The sequence below is a fragment of the Neophocaena asiaeorientalis genome, unplaced genomic scaffold (genome assembly GCF_003031525.2).
Source record: "Neophocaena asiaeorientalis asiaeorientalis breed wild unplaced genomic scaffold, Neophocaena_asiaeorientalis_V1.1 scaffold342, whole genome shotgun sequence".
Taxonomy (NCBI): domain Eukaryota; kingdom Metazoa; phylum Chordata; class Mammalia; order Artiodactyla; family Phocoenidae; genus Neophocaena; species Neophocaena asiaeorientalis.
In genome coordinates, this window is record NW_020174037.1 from 4,777,916 (window position 1) to 4,800,593 (window position 22,678).

General features: G+C 47.3%; 1 protein-coding gene across 1 annotated transcript in view; it reads right to left on the reverse strand.

The window, feature by feature from the left end:
- Window positions 1-22,678, reverse strand: part of EPB41L4B (erythrocyte membrane protein band 4.1 like 4B) — a gene marked incomplete at its 5' end in the record, with an annotated part of 135,100 nt that overhangs the window by 61,836 nt on the left and 50,586 nt on the right. Inside the window, 11 exons of the mRNA XM_024753686.1 lie at window positions 79-143; window positions 4,247-4,280; window positions 7,341-7,371; window positions 9,395-9,504; window positions 11,579-11,748; window positions 11,845-11,914; window positions 12,211-12,299; window positions 12,458-12,545; window positions 13,644-13,764; window positions 18,892-18,944; window positions 20,771-20,815. Coding sequence (XP_024609454.1) covers window positions 79-143; window positions 4,247-4,280; window positions 7,341-7,371; window positions 9,395-9,504; window positions 11,579-11,748; window positions 11,845-11,914; window positions 12,211-12,299; window positions 12,458-12,545; window positions 13,644-13,764; window positions 18,892-18,944; window positions 20,771-20,815 — 876 coding nt within the window. The remainder of the gene's footprint in view (window positions 1-78; window positions 144-4,246; window positions 4,281-7,340; window positions 7,372-9,394; window positions 9,505-11,578; window positions 11,749-11,844; window positions 11,915-12,210; window positions 12,300-12,457; window positions 12,546-13,643; window positions 13,765-18,891; window positions 18,945-20,770; window positions 20,816-22,678) is intronic.

Consider the following 22,678-nt stretch of genomic DNA (forward strand, 5'->3'; position numbering starts at 1 on the left):
TGATACAGAATCTCAATTCATAACTAAGTAGAAAAGGAGAGCTTGGGAAAGGACGGCTCTATGAGCTCAGGTACTTACCTGATGTTTGGAGAGTGTGGGTGCCACCGAGGCTGGCTGGGGTGAAGATTGGGGTGATACTGAGGCTAGAAATAAAACACCAAACTCGATTATTAGATGCCCTTTGCTTTCAATGGTCTTCACCGGCTGTGAATGGAGAGGCCCTTACTGAACCCTGGCTGGGGGAGCGCACGTTTCCCAGGATATCCCGTTTCCCCTGTGACAAAGGCTGGGGGCTGCCCTCCAAGAAGAAAGCGGAAGGCATCTCTGCCTTGAAAGGGTGCCCTAGAGCGCCCAGGCAAGGCAATATTCATCTCTACCAAGGGAACCCACGGAAGGGGCCAGAGAGACGGAGAGAATGCGGGTAATTTATTCTTTAGAAACAATTTCTGTCGTTGCTGAAAATGACAACAACTGTGTGTAAACAGTTACATCTGCAAACAGACAACGACTGGACAGAGGATGCCAAGGCAGAAGGACTCTGGGCGAACTCTTTCTCTCTTGTTAAAAAAATTTTTTCTAAAATGTGATCCAAAACAAAACACACCCCCCACACCCCACCAAGCCCTGGAAACAAACAAACAAAACCCCAAACCATCCAGAGCACCATTATCCTGATAAAACAGAAGGAAAGAAGTCGTTTGCCCATTTTAACATGAGAAAATGGATCCAGACTGATGACTCACAAAACGGCCCGGGGTGAAGATATAAGGCTGGCCTGGGTGGGTGGCAGGCTGCCTGCCAGTCCACTTCTGGCCTGCAGAGGGCAGCGGTCCCAGACTGTGTCAGAAGCCCTGGGGCTTTTCAAGGCTAAATTTTCTATGGGGCAAATTAGGTTCTCCTGACATTTAAGTCACCACGGGCTTGCCACCATTATTCTTTTAATTATTTCTTCCCCTTCTTCTTCTTCCCTGCTGTTCTGGTTAAGAAGCAGAAGTCCATTCTCTATTATGAAAAATTCTCAGCAATTCTGTTCATTCCATTTTCATGGACCTGCGATGCCCTCACTGACTCTTCTGTATTCCAGTGGCCCCTCTCCTTCAAGGATGCCTGTCGGCAAGTCCACAGCCCCCAAAGGACATCCTACTGGAAAGAGGAACCTGGAGAAAACATTTCAGTGGCAGAATCTGAAAGCTGACTAGGGCTTTAGAATCTCCTGGAAATAGTCGCTTCATGTTTCTCTCTCTTAGGGGATACAGAAACCCAGAGGCGATAGATGATTTGCCCAAAGCTGAACCGTTTCAGGCGTTTTGGCCATACAGCCAAGGCCCCAAAAGAGGCTCCACCAACTGGGTCTTGAACAAAAGAGAGTAACCTAGAATAGAAGTGGACCTTCTATTCTATATATCTTGTCTTCAAACACAACCAAATCAGATGCATTGGAGAGAGGTGGGCACCTTATCCATAGAGACTTGGAAGGAGGATATTCCAGAACCTTCCTTGGTCTCCTTTGGTAATTTATACACCCTCTAAAGCTGTTAAGGAGTATTTTTTAATGTTAACCCACTTGGTTCTCAACCAGGACGGTTACATCTCCCTGGGGACAACTGGAAATGAGTATGTGCAGTTTTGCTAGTCACAATGACTGGAGGGTTACCTGTGACTCTTGGGCAGAGAAGAGGGAAGCTAAATCTCCTGTAACTCTAAGGACAGTCCCAAGCAATGAAGAACTGTCCCTCTCCAAATGCCAATACTGCTCCCATCAAGGACACAGCAATTCGTCCTTTGCATCTGGCTAAGCTTGCTGAGGTCAGAGTAACACCAATGCTGCAATACCACCTTCCTGGAAACCTTTCTCAGTGCTCAGATGCTTACCGGGCCACCTATCAGGATGTTCTCTTCCTGGTCAATTTACTCCCATCATGGCACCTCTAAAGGCTGGCAAGGAGCAGAGGGCCAGTGGTTGCCAAAGATGTTACGAGAAGAACAACATCCAGGTAACAGTTGTCATGGATTTGATTTCAACAAACAATCGCCTCGACGTTCACTCTACCTGCGAGGCTGCTGGGGCAAGGGCAGTGCTGAGCTGGGAATGCTTTGCTTTGTTTATTTTATTTTTTTTTCTCCCCTTCAAGCACTAATCACCCATCAACAACATTCTAGCCACTCACACCTGAAAGTCCGACCAAAAAAAAAAAAAAACTCTGACTAAGAAGATTCAAGAACCCAAAGGCAGCAGCAAGGAGATCAGGAAAGCTGGCCTTTCCCCTTCCAGGTGCAAAGCACTTTTTACACTAATTCCCTACAACTCGGAAGTCACGTCCAGGCTCTGCGCATTGGGAATAAGATTTCATGTACAGAAGACGATATCACAAAATTCTTCGGAAACATAATTTGGAGGTCTCATAAAGATAATGTACACTGGGATCACTGCCCCCAACTAAGGAGTTAATATCTACAGTAATGAGACTGATTAGATCCAGAAAGAGACTGATGAGACTAAGGCTCCAAAGTGAACTCATCATGGAGTAGTTTTATTGTGACATTCAAAACCAGACTGGCGACAGGGCAGAGAAACTCAGGGGAGGAGTGTCCCTTGGACATTCACATCCACCCAGGACAAGAAAGCTGGCCACCATGTTAGGGGGTCATCAGACATGGATGCTGCCTCTCAGCACACGATAACCTGGGAAGCCAGGGACACATCATTAGCTCAGGGCCCCCACCTGGCCGCTCATCAGAACCACCTTAGAGAGGCACTGCCGCTTGCCAATACCCAGATCCCACACACCCTAGAGTTTCTGATTCAACCAGTCCAGGCTGAGGCCCAAGCACCAATTATTTTTTTAAAGCTTGCCAGATGGTTCTAACATGCAGCAGGGCTCAGAACCACTGGTGCTGGTGATTTCTAATCAAGGGGCTCAGAGAAGGCTTTGTGGAGGTGACAGCTTCCCAGCAGACAAGTGTGGACCAAGGAACAGTGGGAAAAAATTATGGGGCAACAATGATGTGATTCTCCCTAAAGATGCTACCACAAAACTACTAGAGCTAATCAATGAATTTGGTAAAGTAGCAGGATACAAAGTTAATGCACAGAAATCTCTTGCATTCCTATATACCTAATGATGAAAATGTGAAAGAGAAGTTAAGGAAACACTCCCATTTACCACTGCAACAAAAAGAATAAAATACCTAGGAATAAACCTACCTAAGGAGACAAAAGACCTGTATGCAGAAAACTATAAGACACTGATGAAAGAAATTAAAGATGATACAAATAGATGGAGAGATACACCATGTTCTTGGGTTAGAAGAATCAACATTGTGAAAATGACTATACTACCCAAAGCAATCTACAGATTCAGTGCAATCCCTATCAAACTACCAATGGCAAATGTGATTCTCTAAGAACTGAACACATGATGTATGCTAAGGAGCAGGGACAATAAATGTAGAAAAGTTAAGCTGGACCCAGGTTACAGAAGGCTGCGAACAGCCAGCGAGAGCTACCCACAGCAGTGGCTGGTGGGCAGGCAGGGGGTTCGGGCCTTGATGGTCATCCTGTGAAAGAGCAGAACATCAGCCATGGAAACCCATCTCCGCTCCTGCAGCCGACAGGCCTAGCACAGTGCTTTACAAAGCAGGTCCTAGAAACCACTATTCCACTGATGGAAACGAATACACCAGCAACAGAAGTGGTGGGGGAAGCCAGCTTTTCTTATGGTGGGAAGGTTGTCCAACAGTCAAATGATTTGCGGAAACACTGGATTTAAAAAAATAAAACATGTGTCTTCCTTGAAGGATTTTTCAGCACTTTTGACATCCCAGTGGGCACCATAAGATCCAAGAAGGGAATGAAGGATGCAGCATTTCCCAAACATGTGACCAAGACATCCTTCTCCTGGGGGCACACCTCCAGGGACTCATGTTCCCTGGGCCTAGAACACACTTGGATAAAAAATGGCCTCACTTGAGTGCCCCCGAGAGGCTGTGTTTGACCACCCAGAAACTTAGAACATATATCCCTGCTGCTTGCCAGTGTACAAGGTTAAGAAAAACAGGCAGCTCAGATGACCAAGAGGAAGCAGGGGTCAGGGGAGAAGGCTCTCCTCTTACTGTTTTCTCAAAAAAAAACATGTACTGCTGTTATTTCTTCCAAACCTGATTATAAGTGCAATGACTGCTCAGTGTGGAAAATTTAGACACTTTAAGAAGTATGACATGAAAACCTTTAAAAGCAATAGCTCACCTGGTAATTATGGACTTCAGGATTTGTTTTAGAGCTAAAAAAAAGAAAAGAAAAATTGTAATGTAACAGGTTGTAAAGCAGCATTATTACTGATTTATTTAACAGTTGTAAACTAATCCTAGGTGCTAGCTACTCTGTTAGCAACTTTTACAAATACTATTTCTATTTGGTTACTAGCAGCTTAAATGAACATATAACTGGGGAAACCAAACAGCAGCTCTCATTCGTCACTTTAGAGTTCACAAATAGAAACATGTAGGTAATATTCCAGACCCGTGCTTATAATGTTATATTTTGGTGGCAAAAAGGAGGTCCTTTCAGTTGGGCAAACTAAATAATTTTAGCTCCCATTCCAGGCCTGCCCTGGCATTGCTGGGTGGCCCATGGTACCAGGCAGCTCCAGTGATGCCCAGGGCTTTCTCCAGCTCAAGGGAGGGCCACCAGCCACTTCTGAGCATACACCACTGTGGGTCCCACCGCTCTCAACAATGCTGCCGTGATGTGGCCACCACTCTGGAATGTTCATTCCACATAAGGTTCTGTACTGGGAACTTCACATCTGTTATTATTTAATCCACACAACAAGGCTATGAGGTCAATAAATGTTACCACCTCATTTTATAGATAAAGAAACGGTTGCCTAACAGAGAAGTTAGGACACTCGCTAGCTAGTCCATAGCTGCACTGTGACCGGAATTGACATTTGCAAAACCCCTAGGCCAGTATCCTTTCCGCCAAGCCACGCTGGCTCTCTGAGAACCTGCAGAAAGGTTCCAGGGTCCTCATGCATGATCCTCTTTTGATGGAATCTGAAGTATAACTACTCTGGTCAAAAGTATGGGTGGAGACGGTTGGTGCAAAACACAATGTATCTAATATGCAAGCTCGGCATCTGCCAGAAAAACCACAGACCAACCCAGCACCATCATCGGGCTCGGCTGCTAGGGTGGCGTGTTCAAAATCAAGGTTTACTGCTCCTCCAGAAATGAGAGGAAAACATTTCATAGTTATGAGTCTTGCTTAGGGTCTAAATAACCCTGTGTTCCAGTTTTCATAGAGGGCCAGTGCACAGAGCCAGGTTCTGGGCCAGATTCACCCCCAGCTGCATTTCACCAGGAGGGCTAAGTGTTCTGCAAGGTGCTATTTTCCTGGCATCACCTCTGCACCCAGAGCACAGTTTCATCCCCGGCTCCCATAGAAACCCTCCCCACCCCCAGGACCCCACAGGCTATGAAGAGCAACTGAACAGCTGCGAACACTGGTTATTAGCTCATTTGTTCCTAAAGGGTATATTTACTGGGTGGTTTTTTGTGTGTGTGGTGGAGATTTGTTGTTTTAGTTTATTTTGGTTCTCAATATATATAATCTCTCCTAGACGCTAAGAGGAAAATGTAATTTTATTAGGGGAAAACAAACAAGCAAAACAATCACTTCCTTAGAGAGCAAAGGAAAGAAACGTAACTCACAAGCCCCTGAGAATTAAAAACAAGACATGCTGACGGGCATACTTTCAGCAACCCAGACAGAAGAGCCAGACATCTGACGCCCAGCGAATGGCACTGCAAGCAGCGTCTGCCATCAGAGGGCCAGGCTGAGCTTCCAGCCATGATACAACGGCCAGCTACGTTCTCCAGAACCTCGGGGTCCTTGGAGGTGTCTTGGGGCTGCTTGTGGGGTGCTGGGGGTGGGTGAGCAGCAGGTACCAGCCCTGCCCTCCCTGCTCAGTGTCACCCAGAGCAGTCCCGCTTTGGTCTGTTCTCTGTACTGGGCTTCCGTGGCAGGTTTCTCCTAGTGGGCCAAAACCAAAAGCTACAAAATTTCGAAAAACACTTGATCTAGCCCAACCTCTTTGTTTTCAGATGAGAAAAAGGCCGCCCCAGAGCTGAGTTAAGAGAAATGCCAGGGCTGGGCGGGAGGCCTCCAGATGCCTCATCACTAACCCACTCCTCCACACGTCGCACTCTACCAACTGCCCAGGGCGTACAGCGCACCAAGATAGGCTGACCTCAAAGACCACCCTCCCTGGTAGCCTGAGACCTGTGCCTGGGATGACCAGAGACTAACCAGATGGGGCTACCAGTGGCTGGAGCTTGGACACAAGGGCCGAAACAATTACATAGTCTGGGATTCTCTAGCATGACAGCTGTCCAATGAGGTCGAAACTCACATAAGAAAACAACTGTTTCAGGGAGAGAAAGAGAAGTACACACCAGATGGGACAGTGTCCTCTTGGGCAGCACCGAGACTCACCTGGGAGCTTTAAAACCACAGATGCCCAGGTCCTCACCCGGAGACTGATTCGATTAGCCTGGGGTGTGGCTTGGCTGAGGGTTTCAAAGCTCAGCAGGTGATTCCAATGTACAGGAAAGATAAGGCCACCTGTGCTGGAGAAGGGGGTGGCCAACCACGCCCCATGGGCCGAACCTGGCCCACCTGCTTTTGTGAGTAAAGTTTAATCAGAACATGCCAGGAGTCGTTCATTTACATACTGTCTATGCTGCTTTCATGCTCCGGGGGCAGAGTGGAATGGTCCTGAGAGAGACAGCAGAGCCTGCGATGTCTAAAATATTTACAACCAGGCACTTTACAGGAAAAGTTTGTTGACACCGGTGCTAGAGTTTCAGTCTTGTGACAAGTTCTCTTCCTACAGGAATTTCACTGGGTGTTGATAAAGGTCTTCTACGTTGTATGACATGAAACCCGCACGTCACTGAGCCGATCCAGTTTTTGTTCTCGGGGAGCTTTTGCTCAAGAGCACGGCCTTTCTTTCCCATCACTGCCTGCAGTGCCGTTAGCACACTGTGGCATACACATTCCTATCACCTTTATCACCCACTGTTACAATACACAAAGCACAAAGCCACTCAAACAAAGCATCTGTGTTTCCCAAAACAACAAACTGTCTTGGAACATTCTACTGTGTACTTATTGAAAGCCAGGCGGACGGTATAGCCAGGCAGCAGAAAAAGGGGGTGGAGAGGAAACCATCAGGGGCTTCACTCTGTGATTTAACTGTATTAAGGAAAAAGTCAACATTGCAAACAAATACAGTCATTCGAGAGCAGAGCCATACCCGGACTCTGGGGGCACTTACCAGAACTGAGCTGCTATCATCGGGTTGCTTGCTTTAAGGGAAAAACAGAAAAGTATGACACCTTAGAGAGCTTTACCACTTTTTACCATTTTTACCACTTTTTACCAATGCTCAAGGAAGAGATTCCTGTGATCTCAAAGCAGTCCCAACCCCAGGAGGCAGAATCTTCATCTTGGCTACCTCTCCCTTCTGGAGGAAAAGTAAATCACCTCCTGCTGTGCCCCACCCTCCAACTCACTCAGAACATGCTCACTGAGCTAGTTCCCAGGGCCAGGAGTCCTAGGAGGCAGAGACAGACAGTCCCTGCTCTCAAGGAGCTCACAGTCTTGACACAGCCAGAGACAGAGGAGTGAAAGATCGAAGACAGGCTGAAATACAAGCAGTAACCTGTGCAGGGGAGCTCGGGGCAGACACCTCCGACTGGGTTCGGGGTGTGAGTCTGCGGAAGGGGCCATGGACAGAGGTAGAGCTTGTGTACCTAGACACCATTTCGTTCTTTGAAAAATGGAGCATGGAAAATCATTAACGGTTTCACAAAGATGCTGGAAGTCTGGCTGGAGAAAACGTCAGTAAAATAAAGGAGGGAAAGAGGATGAAGACCAGGAAGGGAAGTGGAGGAGAAGCACGGAACCTGGAGTCTGGAAGAGCCCTAAGGCCACCTCGTGGCATCAAGCACCCTCCCCTCGGCAGCAGCCATACCGCGGCGCCTTTCCCTTTGTGCCTGTACACCTCCAAGGACTGGGCGCTCACTCTGTAAAGGGGGGGCACTATCTTTGGACGGCCCCACCAGCAAGTTCTTCCTTCGACCGGGGTGTTTCTGGGCAACTTTGACCCAACTGGCTACATGTACAAGCATAATAATGCTCACCAGGGAGGTGAACACAGCCCTTAGGACAGAGAGCTTTCTCACCCGCCACACCCCGGCCCCGCCCCATCACTCACCACTCCCACTTCCTGCAACCAATCACCCTTCACGGACCTGTCACCCTCCCTGGACCCAGCCCCACCCTCTCAACCTCTGGTCTTTCTTGAAAGTGAGGCCACATTCCTTGGGCTCTGGGCAATTTTTTCCCCACGAAAGCAGCCAAGAATGGCTTTGGAGAGTTTCTGGCTGCCACGCCATTGTACCGTTGGTTCAAAAAGGAAGGAAACAGTGGGGAACACAAGGTTAAAGATTCTAGATGGGAAAGCACAGGTGCCAGGTCCCACAAAGGCCCACTAAGTCCTGAGTTATACAAGAAAAACATATGAAATGGCCAGTACAATGATACATGGGAGGGAACAAGAGTGGGGTGGGGAGATGCAGAGGTCCTGCTATAAAAGAACAAGCTAGTCCTGAATGGAGGAGCAATCAAGTGTGGACAAAGGAGAGCTAGGAGATGGGATCTGGAGGCCAGGTTTAAACAGAAACGAGCCCGGCTTGCTCATCTGCTGACCGAACCTGTAACTGGGTACCAGGCCTCATGCAGGTGTGAGGCCACAGTAGTAAATGACAGACGAAGCTCGGGGAGTTCGGGAAAGGGGGGGTGGGTAGGGAGGGCAAGCATCCTGGGGCCTGGCTAAATTCACGGGCATGGTGTACTTGGATTGACTCTGGGCCCCGAGTCCAGTCTTTAATTAGTTCTGGTTCTGCTCTTAAGTGGTCAGAATTCTGGTTAGCGCGAGACTGATGTCCCCAATTGAAACTGGAAGATGGAGGGGAGAAGGGACTGTTCTTCCCGAGACATGTCTTCATCTTCCACGGGCAAGAAACATGTTTACCTAAGATATCCCTAAGGTCCCAGGTCCAACAGAAGCAAAGAGGTACAAGAAAAGAAATATGGAAAAGGGGGAGAAGGAAATGAACACATCCAATGGGGAAGACTAAAGACAGCTGGACGGTGACAGTAGCCTGATTCCCACCAAGAGAAGCCCACTGGGGTTTTGTCAAAAGCTTCGGAATGACAGAGAACAGCAGACAGTTCCTTCACAAACCGCTTCGCCAAACTCCTTGGGGCTTATTAACCAACTTAACCGTGATGTAAAATTCCAAGACAGAACGAAAAGCACACCACCTTTGAATGTCGAATGTCTCCGGGACGGATAGCGTTTACTAGGCTTCCTCTCGAAGGTGCTGGTTCTCCGTAACCTGGCGCCATGTGTAGCCTGGTATTCCGTCCGGCCACTGGAAAGCAAACATTTCACTGCATGCTACCAATATCAGAATGTCAGTACATTATACGCATTTGGAAGTGAACTTTTATTTCCAAGAGCTCCAATGTAAATTTCAACTTATCTCAAACTCGTTTGGCAAAGACACACACTAAATTTAGCCTTCCGCTTGAAAATAAAATCGCTGTTGCCAAATCCAGGCTGTATTATATTTCCGCCAAAGGACAAAACCTGCAGTTTAGGTACCAGCCACTTGACTGCACAAACCAAGCAGGTCTGAGTACTTGGAATATCTGACTAAGAGAACAGATTCACACGTAAAATACCTTTCCTAAAACGTATTAGGTAGACATTTAACTCTTTTAAAAGGCTGTTATCAATGACCACTTAACTAAACCTTGGCTTTCCCTGCTATGCCAAGAAAAACACTGCTGCTTTCACCAAGGCTCTCCATCAACCCAACGTCCAGCTACAGCTTCCAGGAGGCAATGCTGTCTTTGTCTGATCTATCACTGCCTCATTCCAGCCACCCTCAGCTTATGATTTATCACATGGAAGGAGCCACTTGCCACCTGCTTTGACTGCCTCCAAGGGGCAAACTCGTCTCCAAACTCCCTTCCTTCCCACGCTGGGCTGGACCAAGTCCCACGGGAAACCCCGCCTGGGCAACCTCAACAGTCCCACGGGACCTTCCTTCTCACGCTGGGCTGGACCAAGTCCCACGGGAAACCCCGCCTGGGCAACCTCAACAGTGCGGTCCTGCTCACTTGGAGCACAGCAGACTTCAGCACACCGTGCAACGTCTCTGCCAGGCTTCGCAGTTATGACATCTTCCTTCCGTCCTTCCTTCGCAGGACCCATGAGTCGATTCTTTCTCAGAAAGGACTTGGTCCCCCCCACTCCCCTCTGCAGCATTTAAAAATACATTCAAACCAAGCGATTCTTTAAACACAAGTGCACAGACATTTCCGTGCACAGCAGAAAAATTTGAAATGAACAAATCGTTTGGCATCTTAAATAGAGTTCAAGGACAAGCCATGTGTGAGAAGAGGTTATGAAACCATGTGAAGTTTTAGATCTTGTAACAGCAATTCTCAGATCTGTAAACATGCCTCAGGAATCGACCCTGGGAGTGCATTTTAAACGCACATTCCCAGGCCTTATTCATAGAGCCACACGTGAGTCCCCCATAGATTCTGATTACAAAGGCCTGAGATGAGGTCCTAAATCCTCATTTTAAAAAAACACCCAGGGAGTTCTCGTGCACTTTGAGAGACATGGTCTTAGAAACGTAAGTAGAAATATATCGGAATAAACCTCTCTTTCTTCAGGGTCTTTTCAGATTCAAATATTCCTGAGCCCAGCCTGGGTCACTCACACGCACAGTGACATCCGCTCTCATTCTTAATTGTCACCAAATTTCTTGATGTTGGCGTGTGACAGGCGATAGAGTAGTGGTTAAAATATAAGACATAAGACCCAGACAGCCTGGGGTTGAATCTCAGCTCTACCACTGACTGGCTGTGACTTTGGACAGATTATATACCCGCCCCCGGACCTAGTTCCCTTATTTGTACAATGGGTATAATTTGAGGACCCCTCTCATTAAGGCCATGGGGAGGATTACAAGTTGGTACATGAAAAGCTCTAGGGCAGTGTGGTCGACAGAGCTTTCCAAAATGACGCTCATGTTCTACATCAGCACGGCCCAATGTGGCAGCCACCCATCTCACTTGTACCGGGCACCTGAAGCGTGGTTAGTGAGACCAAGGAGCCACATTTTTAAATGTACTGAACATGAATTAATTTAGATAGCCACATGTAGCTCGCACCTACTTTATTAGACGGCACAGTTCCAGCTAAATGTCAGCTGTTAATAATTTTGTGATTATCAGCTTCATCTTATCCGTGAGGAGGCGGAGGCTAGAAGAGCTCCGGCGACTCCACGAAAGGTCAGATGCTAAGAAAGAAGCAGGGGCAGGACGTCCAACCCAAGCCTCCAGATGCAGGTCCACTGCTCCTTTCACCAAAACATCACGGCTGCCCTCCTTCAAGACACATGACCGTGTTGTAAAGACGGTGCCTACCTGAACCTGAAGCGAGAGCCCAGTCTGATAAAGTCCGATCTGTTGGACTTCCTGTTTCCCGGCATCCGCAGCCGGAAGAAGGCATGGTGCTCCACGGCGCACTTCCACAGATGCTTGCAGGTCCGGGCGCTGTCCAGGCGGAACACGAACGTGTGCTCCTGTTCCCGGCCCTCGGAGGTGAAGCACGGGGGTCCCGGTGAGCGGGGATTTGTAACACTGACTCAGGATGACTCACGGCAAGGTGGAGGGACGGAGGCAAAGCTTACCTGGTCATCGTCCTCCACCACCACCAGCGTCAATTTGCTCTTTTTAAAATCCATTTTGGTAATTTTGGGCCTGGCCAGAAAGAAAGCATTTTCAAAGCACAGTCTGCAGCAGCGCCGTCTACCCATCACACCGCCGTTTCCTTTCTACTGTTTAAGCTCAGATTTGCTCAAGGAATCACTCATTCATGTTAAATGTGATTATCCAGAAGCGCCACTGCCATTTGTCAGACACCCACAAATGCAAGAGTACGTGTGTTTTAAAAATGAATCTGGGTGTTGCAAATATCCCTCGATAATCACCCATCACATATAATTCCACCACAAAATAGGAAAAGACATTTTTAATATAGGACAAAACTAAATTACCAAAAGAATAAGCCTATTTTGTTAGCTCCTTCAAAGATTAAAATGCCTGTCGGGGTCAGTCCAAGAGAATATTCACAGCCATCTCTTCCCTACAAATAAACGAAGGCACAGTCGGTAGAGGGTTCTAACAGGTCGTCACAGAGCAGAATGCAAAACAGTTTCCTCACCGCATTACTTAGTTTGCACATTGTTTACACGTTTTTCAGTCACTGGGAAAACCAATTACTTAAACGCACACGGTTCTTACCCTGACAACGTGCATGTCTACCCCATACATTTCCAGCCACTTCGCTTTATTCAGATAGGAGAGTTCCGCCTGGGCAGGGCTCTTTCCCCTTAGAAAAACCAACGAGACACATGTGAACTGCAACGCGTACACCCACACAAGCCTGAAGGGCACGGCCACATGAAGGGGTGCCTGGGGCAATTAAAGGGATGAGGGCTACCGATTTACATCAACATGACACGACCTCCAAGAACAGACTGTTAACTGAGCAGAAAGAGGACAGAGCAGGGCTTATAATACGAACGCTTAGGGAGACGACTCTGTGTGTAGATTCGTGCATGCGTGCGCAAAGGAGAAAGGCTGGAAGGATACACAGCTGGCTGCTCACAGCGGCTTCGTGCAGGAGGGAGCGTGGGTGGGGTGTGACAGGGACTGGGGCAAGACTCTACGCGCGCCCGCCCGTTTCTACGCTGTTGTTTCAATGGGATACGAGAATGTGCTACTGTCAGCTTCCATCTGCAAAGGAGCCAGAATGGCTGCGGGACAACGGGAAACCATGCTCGGTTTCTGAGTCAAGAGTGACTGGGCACAGGCAGTGTTTGGGGAAGATGGGCTGGGCGGGAGGAGAGGCGGTGGCCCTGTTATCCAGGCATAAAACTGCTAGACTAGGGTGACTAAGGGAGGAACGAGGACAAAGCAAGAGAGAAGTGGCAGGGCTGGATTTAGCTGTGGTGACCACGTGTCCTGAAATACAACTCTGTACAACACACGGTCTCAAACATGAGTGTCCCTGAAGGAACCCCAGGACACATTTCTAAAGGGTTTGCCCTAGCAGTCCAGGCCACGGACAGAGCCCCAGGTGTATGGGACCGGGTGGGTCAAGGCAGCACCCCTCTGCCTTGGTTAGGAGGCCGGGATGGCCATGGCGTCCCTGGCTATGCGACGAGCAAATCGGGACCAGGCCCTGTACTTCAGAGGAAGAAACAGGAGTATGGCTTGGTTTTTACTGTACATCTCTGGAAAGAGAGATGTCCTGTGGGCCTTTGAAAAACAGGACTGAAGCACAGGAGGGAAAGAAGTGAAGAGCTGGAGCTGCGATTTTATAGTCATCAACAGAGCCCCTCTGCCGTGAGATAAAAGAGTCTGACAAATGCTTACAAATGACCAAATGCATACATCAGAATGTTAGATGGTAGCATCAAGGTACCTGCACTCTTTCCATCTCTGGAAGATATCAAATTCCATCGCTTCTGTCTGATTTGGAATGAACCGAAACTCAGACACAAGCTCTGGTGTATGTTCTGGAAGCTCGCACTCCCCAAGCTCGGCTGCAGGTTTCATAAAAGGGAGAAAACAGGAGACAGTGAATGCTTTTGGTTATTGCAGCACCAGGTCCAAAGGCACTTTGCCTGACTGTAAACAGCACAGGTACCCCCTCACGTATAACCAACTCCCCGCTTTCAAGAGGACTTAACTCCCACTCGGTCTCCACACGTACGTTCAGAGTTCCCATGAATCACTCCAATGCGCTCCGCACTGGGCCATACACCATCATCTCAGTTATGACTGTCCCTCTCCCGACTATTTCTCTGGCCCAGGGAGGCCCTGATTACATTTCCCCCACAAAACTGTAGTGCCTGAATTTGCAATAAAAGGCAACTGCAGGCAACGGGGACCCACCCAGAAACATCCATGTAACAAGGCTCTCGTTAAGGGTAGGTCTGAACAGCACTCCAGAGTCTGCAGTGCTGGAGAGGACCAATCAAGAATTTGGTACAGGCAGAAATCAGGGAGAAAAAAATCAGGCAGGAGGGAGAAGGAAGGAGTGAGGAGTGAGGGAGGAGGGGGTGAGAAGGCCCCGGGAGCAACTGCGGCAACTCAGGCAGAAGCTGGGAGGGAGCCGGCTGTGCAGAAAGGAGCAGCGGCCATGCGGGCGATCCCAGCAAAAAGCCCGAAGCCGCTGCTTGGTCCTGGCTCTTGCCCAGTGCCCCTGGGAATGCAGGGCCCGAGGACACAGGGGGCCCATTCCTCCAGGACATGAATGAGAAAGCCCACTCTCTCCACTCCCCCCACCCTTGCAGTGCAGGAGGCAGACCTCAGAAGGAAAAGGAATCCGCCAGGGGTTCCTCTATACCTTGTTTGCTATGAACTCTAATTACCTCTGATACCTTGCTGCACAAAGTGTGGTCCGCAGACCAGCAGCGTGGGCCTGCTTACCATGCACAATCGCAGGCCCCACCCTGGATCTGCTGGAGCAAACCCACCACGTCCCCAGGAGGGTGGTGCTCACATTACTTTGAAAAGCACTGGTTTTCGAATGTGCCAGAATTGCGTGGAGGGCTCGTTCGAACACACATTGCTGGCCCCCATCCCCGGAGGTTCTAAATCCATAGGTCTGGAATAAGGCCTGAAAACTTGCATTGCTAACAAGTTCCCAGGGGATGCTGACGCAGCTGATGCAGTATGTCCCCAGGGAACACACTCTGAGAATCACTGCTTAACACGACATCCCACCGACCAGCCAGCAAATGACCAAACACCCCCAGGGACAGCAACTCACTATGGACCCAGCAGCCCTTTCCAGTGGCTTCTGAGCCCCAATCCCAGAGCCCAGCTTTCAGGAAAGGGACTCCAGTTGGCTCGCAGGAGAAGAGGTTAAAATGTTCCTGTCCACACAGAGGAAGCGGCAATACCATACTCGGAGGGGTGGTGGGAGGACTGCAGGAGATGGTGTCTGACACAGGGCGGGGACCTAGTGACTGTCCCCTCACCTGACTGCAGCCCCTCACCTGCAGCTCTCAACTGGACGGCACCCCTAATACCACCAGGTGGTCTGGGTCAGGATGTGCAGCTGCTGGGTGCCTTGGGCAAAGTCACAGATGAAGATGGTGACATATTTGCCCAGAAAAGGTGAGGGCTGGGCTCCCAAGGCTGGGGGCCACAACTGACCTCTGACCAAGATGTCACCCTGAAGCTAGGGACCTAGCAAAGCTAGAAGGGCAGTCTGGGAAGAGATCTCCTTGATATGAACCACGCTGCACCCATGGGCCAAAGTGAGCCCTGTGTTTACTGGTGTGTCTGCACAAGACTGGATTAACTGTGCATCTGACATCATCAAGCACAGGACGGAGAAGCCAATGACGAGGTTCCCCCGAGACCAGGCAAAGGGGACACTTTGCTGTCTGCCTTCCAAGAACCCGCCGGCAAGAGGACACTTTGCTCAGTCTTTGAACTCTGCAGCCAGGGTCCCAGCTGTGAAGGGTATGGGGCGTGGTGGAAACAGCTCAGAGGCAGGAGGGCTTGACTACCAACTTGACCATATACTACCTGTGTGACCTGGGCAAGTCACTTCACTGTCCTGGGTCTCTGTTGCCTTATCCACAAAAGGGAAACTGACAAAGATGAAACAAGATCATGGACACACAACAAATGACTATCCCATTCTTCTCCTCCCTTCTTCTTCTTTGTGCCTGAAATAATTTCCAAATCAACCATAAAATTAGTTCTCAAAGAGCAGAGCCTCCAAGCAGGGCCACTGCATCACAGCTCATGAGGCATCAATTCAAGGACAACTGCAGCAAGACACGTATTCGAGGCTCAAGCATGGGAAGAAGTACACAAGCTCTCACTGTGCAAACCCACAGAGGCTCTTAGCGATCATAGTCCAAGGCAAACCGGCTTCTTTGCGGCTGAACTAGAAGCATTTACTGATGGGCTGGGGGGAGGAGGGGACATGGAGAGACAATGTGACAAAAACTTCCCCATTTCTGTGTCTACATCTTCAGCTTGTCTTTGTACCGGACATAATGACTGCATCTTAAATTACACTAATGTTGTGGTTCCAACTCAGATAGGTAATTTCTCCAAGAAGGGCTCAAATGACAGCTGGTATTCTTGTCTGCCTCGGCTACAGGGCAAGGCAAATGGTTATCCTAGAGCTGGGTGATGCCTTCACCACTCGGGGGCAGGCAGGGTGGTGACATCTGTGCCTCATCGTCGTCTAATCATTTAGGACGTGTGCCAATGGCCTTAGGAAGAACCTCTCAGGTGGACTGACTGCCCCAGGTCTGACATGGATGCTTTCATCCCATTAACTACACCCTGCCATCTACTGCTGGGCCACCAAGCCTGACAGTATGACCTCCTGGCAGCTCAGAAACTCTAGGGTGGATGCAACTTGGCAAGCTGGTGAAATACAGATTGGTCAAAGTGGACAGTCCATTTCCAAGTTCCCCAAGCCACTGCACATCGTTATGGCACTTACCATAAGGACCACTGTATCAGGAAAATATGGATGTGAAGCACTTAGCATTGTATTTAGCACAGACGGTTACCTCCAACACAAGTACCTTCAGACCACATGGGCAGACTGCCCTTCAGCCAAAGTCCATTGCGGGGGGGGGCTCTTCAATTTCATTCTGCACTTACTGAGCACCTATTATATGCCAAGTCTCCACTAGATAATAAGCACTAAAGTGGTAGATGGACCTAGAGTCTGTCATACACAGTGAAGTAAGTCAGAAAGAGAAAAACGAATATAGCATGCTAACACATATATATGGAATCTAAAAAAAAAAAGGTTCTGAAGAACCTAGGGGCAGGACAGGAATAAAGATGCAGACGTAGAGAATGGACTTGAGGACATGGGGCAGGGTTGGGGGTGGAAGGGTAAGCTGGGACGAAGTGAAAGAATAGCATGGACATATATACACTACCAAATGTAAAATAGATAGCTAGTGGGAAGCAGCTGCATAGCACAGGGAGATCAGCTCGGTGCTCTGTGACCACCTAGAGGGGTGGGATAGGGAGGGTGGGAGGGAGACGCAAGAGGGAGGGGATATGGGGATATATATATATACATATAGCTGATTCACTTTGTTATACAGCAGCAAGTAACAAAACAATGTAAAGCAATTATACTCCAATAAAGATGTAAATATATATATATATATAAATGAAAAAAATAAGCAGTAAAGGTGACTAAGGAATGGAAGTATCAGGGAATGGGAGTAACCTGGTCACTAAAAACCTTCTTTATAAGTACAAGCATGACAGAAAGAATATATGTACTAAAATTACCAAGTAGAAAATCATACCAAAAAATTTGTGTATGAGTCTGATCAGAACTACATTTTTAAAACTCAAACTCATAGACAGAAACTCTGCTTGTCTGTGGGTAGGACCGTAGGTTACTTTCTTCCTTCTGCTTGTCTGATTGTTGTCCTGATATTCTATAATAAGCCTGTACTGATTTTATAATTTGAAAAGACTTAGATCAACTTTTAAAACTTGGTAAATACAAAAGTCAGAAGCCAAATCTTACTATGGCACTCAAAAATAGTTAGTAGTTATAAATGAATACATCATAATTCATTATCCCATAGAAGCCCTGATAAACGAGTCCGCAATATATGTCTATCCGACGTGCTGATGAAATTCCTTATATGCAGTTACACATTAGAATCCTTTTAATTAGTGCTGGCAACTTTAACAAGTGTTTCTTGTGCATGTTAAACTAAAAATCCACCAGTGCATCAGACAGAGGGAACAGTCAACGTTGAGAGACAGGCAACCCTCTTACCATCCAATTCCCACCCACATGCTGATGACTCTCCCCTGTGAGTGCTTCCAGCCTGACCTGTCTGGTGGAGCCAGATCTCTACAGACTCAAGAAGCTCCCAGAGGCCCCACTGGTCCCTCTCAGCCAAGAGACCCTACACAGATGTCCCCCCACTGGAGCCCAACTCTTCTTCTAACCATTCACTGTCACCATCTCCCATCCTTGGTAGCAGCCTATGAGTCATCTGTGTCTCCTCTCTCAACACTGAGCCTAATGACCAGGTCCTTCTCCTTGTACCACTGATGCTATTTTGGGGTGTGTGTTTAACCCCCAGCCTTAGTTTCGTTTTGTCACAGCTACACCTCCTCACTTCACCCCCAGCCCCAGTCTTGGTCTTGCCCCCATCCCTTCTCCCCATCACAGTCACTGTGGCCTTTCTAAAATGCACGTCTGACCAGGTCTGCCTCCCGCTCAAGAGGCTTCAAAGACGCCGTGTCTTCAAAGACAGCACGAAGTTCATGCACTTTAAATGGGGTCAAGGTCACCCGCTGCTCCAGGTTCTTGAACTTGGCCCTCTGACACCAATCAACTGCTAGTGCCTCTCCACACTTTTCTACTTTGTGCCTTGGTTCCTCTGTTCATCTCCATCTACCCTTCCCCCGACAGGCCTCCACCTTCCAAGCCTCCTGCAGGTCTCTCTTCCTGAAGGAACCACAGTGTACTCTGTACGTACACACGGAGTATGCGATCCGGCCACGAGGCCCTCATGGGACTGAAAGCTACTTGGGGACGGAGACCAAAGCAGAGCACTGTGCCTGGTACACAGGAGACCCTCATTTGTTGAAATGAAAAGCAACAACTTTAAAATGCTAATTACCACTAAGGAATAATGTACCTTGTAGGCAGAGAGCGGCTAACTCCACAGCTGTCTCATATGGGCATTTCAACCTTGGAAGGGAAAAAAAGAAAAGAAATTAACTGTAAATACGAACTTTAATATTCATAACTATATAAAATGTCAGTAACATCATTTCTCAGAAGGTAGTGATATTCAGATAATGATTTTTGTTCTCGGTGGTTTCTACATTAAAAAATGCGAACAAGCTGACTTACACTCCCTGTTTCCCAAAGTCAGCTCTCATCATATGGTGAAATAACCCCATCTACGTATAGCTCCTCTCAACTCTAAGTAGAGTGGGCAATTTTACTGAATCTGGCAAGAACTGGGAAGTTTGGGAAACTGAATGAAAAGCCTTCCCTTTGCCTTATTATTTTTAAACTTATTTTATCTTGGTCTAGTACATGCATCTTTTGAAGCTGCCTTCACTCTTTCTTGAAACGAGGTCATAGTGTTACAAATAAACAGAAACCATATCTAAGATGGCCAGGACAGCTGGATACACTCAAGCAATCGAATAACTGAGGCACCGCCACAGAGGTGTATTACTACAAATCCAGTGATCTCATTCATATTTACTATTACAAATTTAGTTAGAAAAATAATGATGACACACATTGGCATAGCACTTCATAGTTTTCAAAGCCTTTTCATATATGTTTACTATCCAATTTGGTCAATGCATCAAGTGTGTCAACCCCTAGGATGGGGCTTGCCTGTCCTCCCCATTCCCACCTCAGAAATGAGTGTTCAAGTGTCCTGCCCACAGACGGCCAGCTGGTAGAGGCAACGCTGGGGCCGCCAGAACACCATTCTGCTAGGAATGCAGTAAATCAGGCTGACGTGCACGTAAACTGCAAAGTACTGTACAAATGCGAGGCATCGCCATTAATGTTTTTCCAGACCAAAGACAATCACCAGTTAAGAGGCTCTTAGTATGAGAAGCACAGTATGGAGAGAGAGAGAGAGAGAGAAGCACACACACAATCAAAGATCTGTATTGCATGGCTGAATAAGGCAAATGTATATACACTGTACAATCTACTTGTTCTATAGTGTACATTCCACTAGGATTCTCATAGCACATGTTCTAAGAGAGCTTCCAAATTCGGAAATCACATTTTCAATCTCCTTCAGATTATATTCAAAATCAAAATGTATTCCTGTCAGTAATAGCAGGTATTGCTTTTTAGATTCAGTGTATCTTAGTTTTTCATGTAACGGAAAATAGTCAACATGGCTGGTGAAAAATGACACAACTGTAAAAGGTATGACTGCTGAAATCCCATACCCTTAAAATACATACTGCCTGTGAAACCAACCATTTCAGTGCCACTGGTTCTTGCGCTCAACAATCGTTGTATAGCCAGAGGCCTAGTGTTTAAAGACCATTTTTAAGAGAGGAAAAGGAAATGAGATGAGATGTCTAAACCTCTTTCTACTAGAATCAGAACATAACCTCTTTACATTACTTAAATGCAGATGGTGATGAGTGAGACTTTTGGATGGTCCAAAAACTTGTCAGTGTGTACATACTAATAACGTATCTTGCTTACAAATATGACAAAAGCCGTTATGAATGGGGCAGTGATGTGATCAGGGAGAGACTTATTCCCGGATACACATCACTTAAGATATTAAATGCTCTTGGAAATGCTTCAAGCCATAGAGTAATCACGTGAAATAAGATGATGATGACTGTGATCATGACTGTGATCCAAGTATCAGACTCACTTTACAATGCCTGGTGTACTTTTTTTGAATTTTGAAAAGGGAACAAGCGTAAAGAGTTAAAAAACAAACACACACGGTGAACTATTTAGAAAATATACTATGATCTACCCTGAGTTAAGAGTTAGAACAAAAACATACTTACTTTCCTGAAAGAATGTCATGCCTGAGTTGTAAAACAAACAGGTACCTGACAAACATATACAAAAGTCAAAAGAGGGTAACTCTTCCCCAGCCGCTTCCAGTCCCCAACTTCCCATCACAAATCCCACCCCACACACAGCCCGGAATTCTGCATTGTAAAAAGGGAGTCCAAATCAAATGAGAACTTGGGTGGAAGCATCTCCTCCTGTCTCTAGGAAGGCATCCCAGAATCTAGCTAGGAATGAGCGCATGTAGGAATTCGCAAGATACTTGGAGGATGGAACATGGAGCACTGCACAGTCCAATGACACCTCCACACGCCCTTGGGGCTCCAGGAGAGAGAGAGAGACACACACACACATGCACACGCACGCAGGGCTCACACGCAGCATGCAACGTGTCCAATCCAACAGGCAGGGTAGAGCCACTGCATTGGGCCCTCAGCCTGCCCACCAGCAGATTCCAGAAAGGCTGCAGCTGATTGTATCAAAAAATTTACAGCTGACTGTAGTTAGCAACCACTGGAGGCTTTTTTTCTGATGCAGTTTAACTGCAGACTCTGCCTTTGAAAAAACAAAGTACACGTGCGCACACACACACACACATACACACACACACACACGTGCGCGCGCGCGAAACAAAAGTCCTGGAATTGGATGGCAGCTGGTCACAGGGGTAATGGAAAATGGGGAGGAAGGCAGCAAATAACACAAGTGCAGTTCACTTAAGTAAAAGATTAAGTAAGTGTTCTTTTTACCAGGAGGATGTGGGCATCAGAACCACTTACAGTGCTTTGTAAAAACCAAAGCTGCCCACGCTCCACTCCATACCTACAGAATGAGAAGCTTACACACAAGAGTGGTCCCCAGGAATCTGATTTGTTCAAAAGCCTCCCAGGTGTTTCTGATTCACAAACCCTGGTTAAGAATCACTGGCTCTGATGACAGCTAGAAGCAGCACACTTCATAAAGGACTCTAAAGAGAAACACTAGGATAATGTAATTTGTTTGAACTTTGAAAACAATGCACACGGTCACTCTCTGTGGAATGGATATAGGACAATGTGGGTGACGCAGACATGTGGGTGGTGGTGAAGGTTCTAGTACATTCCAGAATGTTAGTACTTCTGAGAAGTGCTCAACCACCATTAAACTGAGTACCCACATCAAGGAGGACACAACGCTGACGTGGCCAGAACTTCCAATTCCTATAGGAAAACCTAACCACAGAAGCCCCCAGGCCGCTCCCATGGGGGACATGGCAATAAAGTCGGTCTTTAAAGTATTACTTAGGGGGTCACCTCCAAGCCAGCGGCCACCACCATGGATCACCCAGAAGCTTACATGTCACCACAACTGTCCATCACAGACAATGACAAGGAGATTCTGGGGACATCAAAAACAGCAGAAGGCTGAGTAGAGAATCTCACTGATAGAAGGGTGGCTGGAGGGAAAGTCCACACGTAAAATGTTCTTTAAGCCTCTTTTGCTTTGACGCTATTTCTGAAGTCTAAGAGACAGGCAAGGGCAGGTGCACTATAAAAGAAATTCGGTGGGGCGGAAAGATACCGTGATGGAATTCTAACAACTTTGATATTATAACCATCAAGGGAATATTTTGCAGTTGCTTAAAAAAATAAGGTGGCAATTTTGGAGGCAGAGATGCTCTTCTAATATCTGCCTTCTCTTTTTGTATCTGAGACAAAATTAAAGTGCCATAGACCAACTAGCCAATTTACCCAAGGTCCAACAAAATAGGAACGTGACAAGAAAATAAATTTTAAAATTTTGATTCACTATGAAAAAGGTCCAGTCAAGCAAAGTGTGGATTTTCAACAGAATACAGAGATAAGCACACATAAAGTGCTAATAACAGTTGCTCAGAATATAAAGACAGCAGATGAAAGAGG